This window comes from Diuraphis noxia, unplaced genomic scaffold (genome assembly GCF_037042655.1).
Source record: "Diuraphis noxia isolate RWA-SAM2 unplaced genomic scaffold, SU_Dnox_SAM2 contig0001, whole genome shotgun sequence".
Taxonomy (NCBI): domain Eukaryota; kingdom Metazoa; phylum Arthropoda; class Insecta; order Hemiptera; family Aphididae; genus Diuraphis; species Diuraphis noxia.
In genome coordinates, this window is record NW_028301711.1 from 56,409,106 (window position 1) to 56,412,626 (window position 3,521).

A 3,521-nucleotide genomic window follows, 5' to 3' on the forward strand; every position below is an offset into this window, starting at 1 on the left:
TTGTCTTTTCATCAGTTGCATGCACAAAGGGGATGGACAGTTCGAAGAGACGTCAACATCCAAGGGGGAAAATTCATTTTTTGAATTTACAACTGTATAAAATCTGGTTTTGTTTTATATAATGCTGACAACAAATGTATATTTTCATGGTATTTTTTATCGATGCATTATTTAATAATTTTGTACTGTAAACATGAAAAACAAACAGTTACCCACCATTTTTTTATTATATAATAATATATATACTAACATTTTCTAGACATGATAAAATGTAAAAAAAAATATATGTTGACTCGTTTGATACTTGTATCGATTTACAGATTACTGAAGTAGTGATGAAGTATGTAAGTAGTATCTTATTCTTATGGAGTTATGTAGTACCTCCGTTTACTGGTATTCCATCACGCTTAAACAGTAAATCATAAACAAGATATTTGTTATTTGTATCGTTATTGCTTATTTATCATTAATTATAATTTATAATAATACTATAGTAAGTATCTTAAGTCCTTAAAAACATGTATTTGTGTTACTTATATTCAAAGGCGGATGAAGTCAATGAAAAAGAGAAAGTACATTCGGTTTGCTTTGAAGCTTCGCACTTAAGTACTTATGATAATAGTACTCACCTATGTAATAATTTTAGGTACCTATAAATTGAATTAAATACAAAGTAATTATAATTGGCTTATGAATTATGATGAGCATAACATAATTAGTTCGAGATCAATTCGATATTCATAGCATATATTATATTGTTCGCTTTAGATTAATTAATCAAATATAAAGTAGTTTTAAGTTATATAATATTTTATAAGTATCTACTTGCAGACACCAGTATTATAAAATAAATGCAATTTATATTTAAGTAGTCCATAATTTCACTACTATTAAAATAAATACTATTTCAATTTACAAAGTAACTATAATAATACTTGTTTAGGTATCTAAAAGATATTTTTTTAAATACCTATATAAAATAAAAATGTTTTTGTATTGAATACAAATATGATTAAACGGGTTTTATTTATATTTACTTTTATTTTGAAATGATGGTTATACTGTGGTAAACGGTCACTTTGTACTGTCCAAAAAGGTACTTTGCAGAACGCGGACACTTTGTACTATTATGTACATAAAGTATATATTATAAATATAAGTAAAATAGAAAAAATTAAAATAATATTGTTATAAAATATGGTATAATATTAATAATAATCTAAATAATCAAATAATAATCAATTATATCAATATATCATTCTATCATCAAACTACATGTAAAAATGTGTACAATATAAATATCAAAAATTTCAAAGAGTAGTATGAAATAAAAATAGTATTTAGATGTAATGATTTTTAGAATATTATAAAAAATAAGTAGTAATACCTACCTAAGAAGTAAGTGCATAAAACTAGTCAACTTGTTAAAAATATTATTTGGTATATTATCTGGGGAATCATGGGTATACATCGATAATATTGTATCATTATATATATTTCTTAATTGTGATATCTAAGTTATTAGAGTTAAGATATTTGAGTTAATCGTTTAAATGTATTTCACTAAGACGACGACTGTCACGATGGAAACAATATCATCTAAATTAAGACCAAAGCTCGTCAAAGATGGTTTTGAGTACACAATTTTAAGAAAAAATATGAACGATATACGTTGAAAATGTTCAATTACTACGTGTGTAGGAAAAATTTCAACAAATCTTATACAACCTAATGTATAAATATTTTATTTTTATTTCCTAGCTGTGTATATTATATTATTACTAGGTATACATGTATTGTAATATATTTTTTTCAAAAATATAAAATATTAAGTAGTACCTACATATTATATTTCATAAATATTACTTGCTAGGTACTTACATTTATACAAAATAAATCTTTTTGTGACATTTCTGTTACGCCTTTTAAAATCTATATGATTATACGAATGTCCAGCTGATAGGCCTACAGAACTAATGATGAATTAGTCCGTCTGTAGTATCAATAGGTATATATATATATATAATACGAATAACGAATATACGTGTATAAATTACGATTGTATAATACAAGTTTATCACATAAAAGTAGATAAAAGTACATAAATATAGAGATTAGATTTAGATAGTGAATACTTTTTACAGTTATAAATATAGGTATAATTGTAAAACTTAAATGTTCACCAAAAGACTAATTTTCTAACGACATATCAAATATTATGGATTTAAGTTAAATACCTATAACCTATATATGTATATAAATATTTTTTAGTACACCGTATTTACTAAGTTTGTATCACATCACCACGACCCAAAACCATTGGATGATACAACATTCTGCAGTGCCGTTAACAACGCGAAAATTGACATGAAGCAAAGCGCTATTAATAACAAAGAAAGTACAAACCAAATTCTTTTATCAATCGCACATGGATGTAGTAGTAAGTAAATAATACAATTATTTATTTTATAGTAAAATATTTTAGATATTGTTGTTTCATTTTATTATTAGGTAAAGTATGTTCAAAATTGGGAAATTCTGACGTTTTACGGTGGACTATAAGACGTGCCCGACGTAAATACCTTCCTGATGAGCCTAAAAATCTTCAATTTTCCTTACCAGATAAGTGGAAAACTACAATGGGTGGCGAGTCAACTGATTTTTTAATTTACGACAGTGAAAATGAACACCGAATTTTAATGTTTGCTACAAATGGAGGTCTTTCTTTTTTATCTTCATCAAATATATGGTTCATGAATGGCACATTTAAATGTTCCAGTATATTTGCTCAATTATATATTATACGAGCAGAATTTGAAGGAAATGTTAGGACATGTATTTATGCTTTTCTTCCAGATAAATTGGAAAATACATATCATGAAATGTTGTTAAATCTTGTTGTAGCATATGTTCGAAACGAAACTCCCCTTAAGCCTGAGCGAATAATTATAGATCTTGAGTTAGGCGTTATAAATGTTATAAATCGAGTTTTTAATGGAGTCCAGATTCAAGGTTGTTTCTGCGACAAAACCGATAAGATACATCATACAAACTGCGACAATTTATTTTATATACTATATATAGTACATACCTATGTACGTATATCGTTAAATTAATTATGTGATGTTTCGTCTTGAGTACAAATTGGTAAGGTAAATCCAAATGTATTTTTAAACTCTAATAAGAGATACCAAAAGCTGCCACAACACGTAATACGTATTATATTATATTATTATTATTATTTTTTTTTTGATTATACGAATATTATACGATTTTTTAAAATAATTTTTAATAATAATAATATTTTTTTAATTTTAAAATTGATTTTTTGATTATACGATTTTTAAAAATATTTTTTAACAATAACATACTTTTCAATACTTAAAAATTGGTTTTTCTTTATATTTAAGCCTTATACTCTAAGAGATACTTATAGCTGTCATAACACGTAATAGGTATTATACCTAATTAAACGATAAACGTGTATATAGATTATCGTAACGATACGTATACGTAGTATA

At 25.2% G+C, this 3,521-nt stretch overlaps 1 protein-coding gene across 1 annotated transcript; it reads left to right on the forward strand.

Moving 5' to 3' along the window:
• The first annotated feature begins 518 nt into the window (after positions 1–518).
• LOC149060978 (uncharacterized) lies at positions 519–3,201 on the forward strand. The gene is made up of 3 exons (XM_089230773.1): positions 519–572; positions 2,272–2,440; positions 2,512–3,201. The coding sequence occupies exons 1-3, from the start codon at positions 519–521 to the stop codon at positions 3,114–3,116; spliced, it is 828 nt and encodes a 275-aa protein (XP_089086899.1). The 3' UTR covers positions 3,117–3,201.
• The last annotated feature ends 320 nt before the right edge of the window (positions 3,202–3,521 follow it).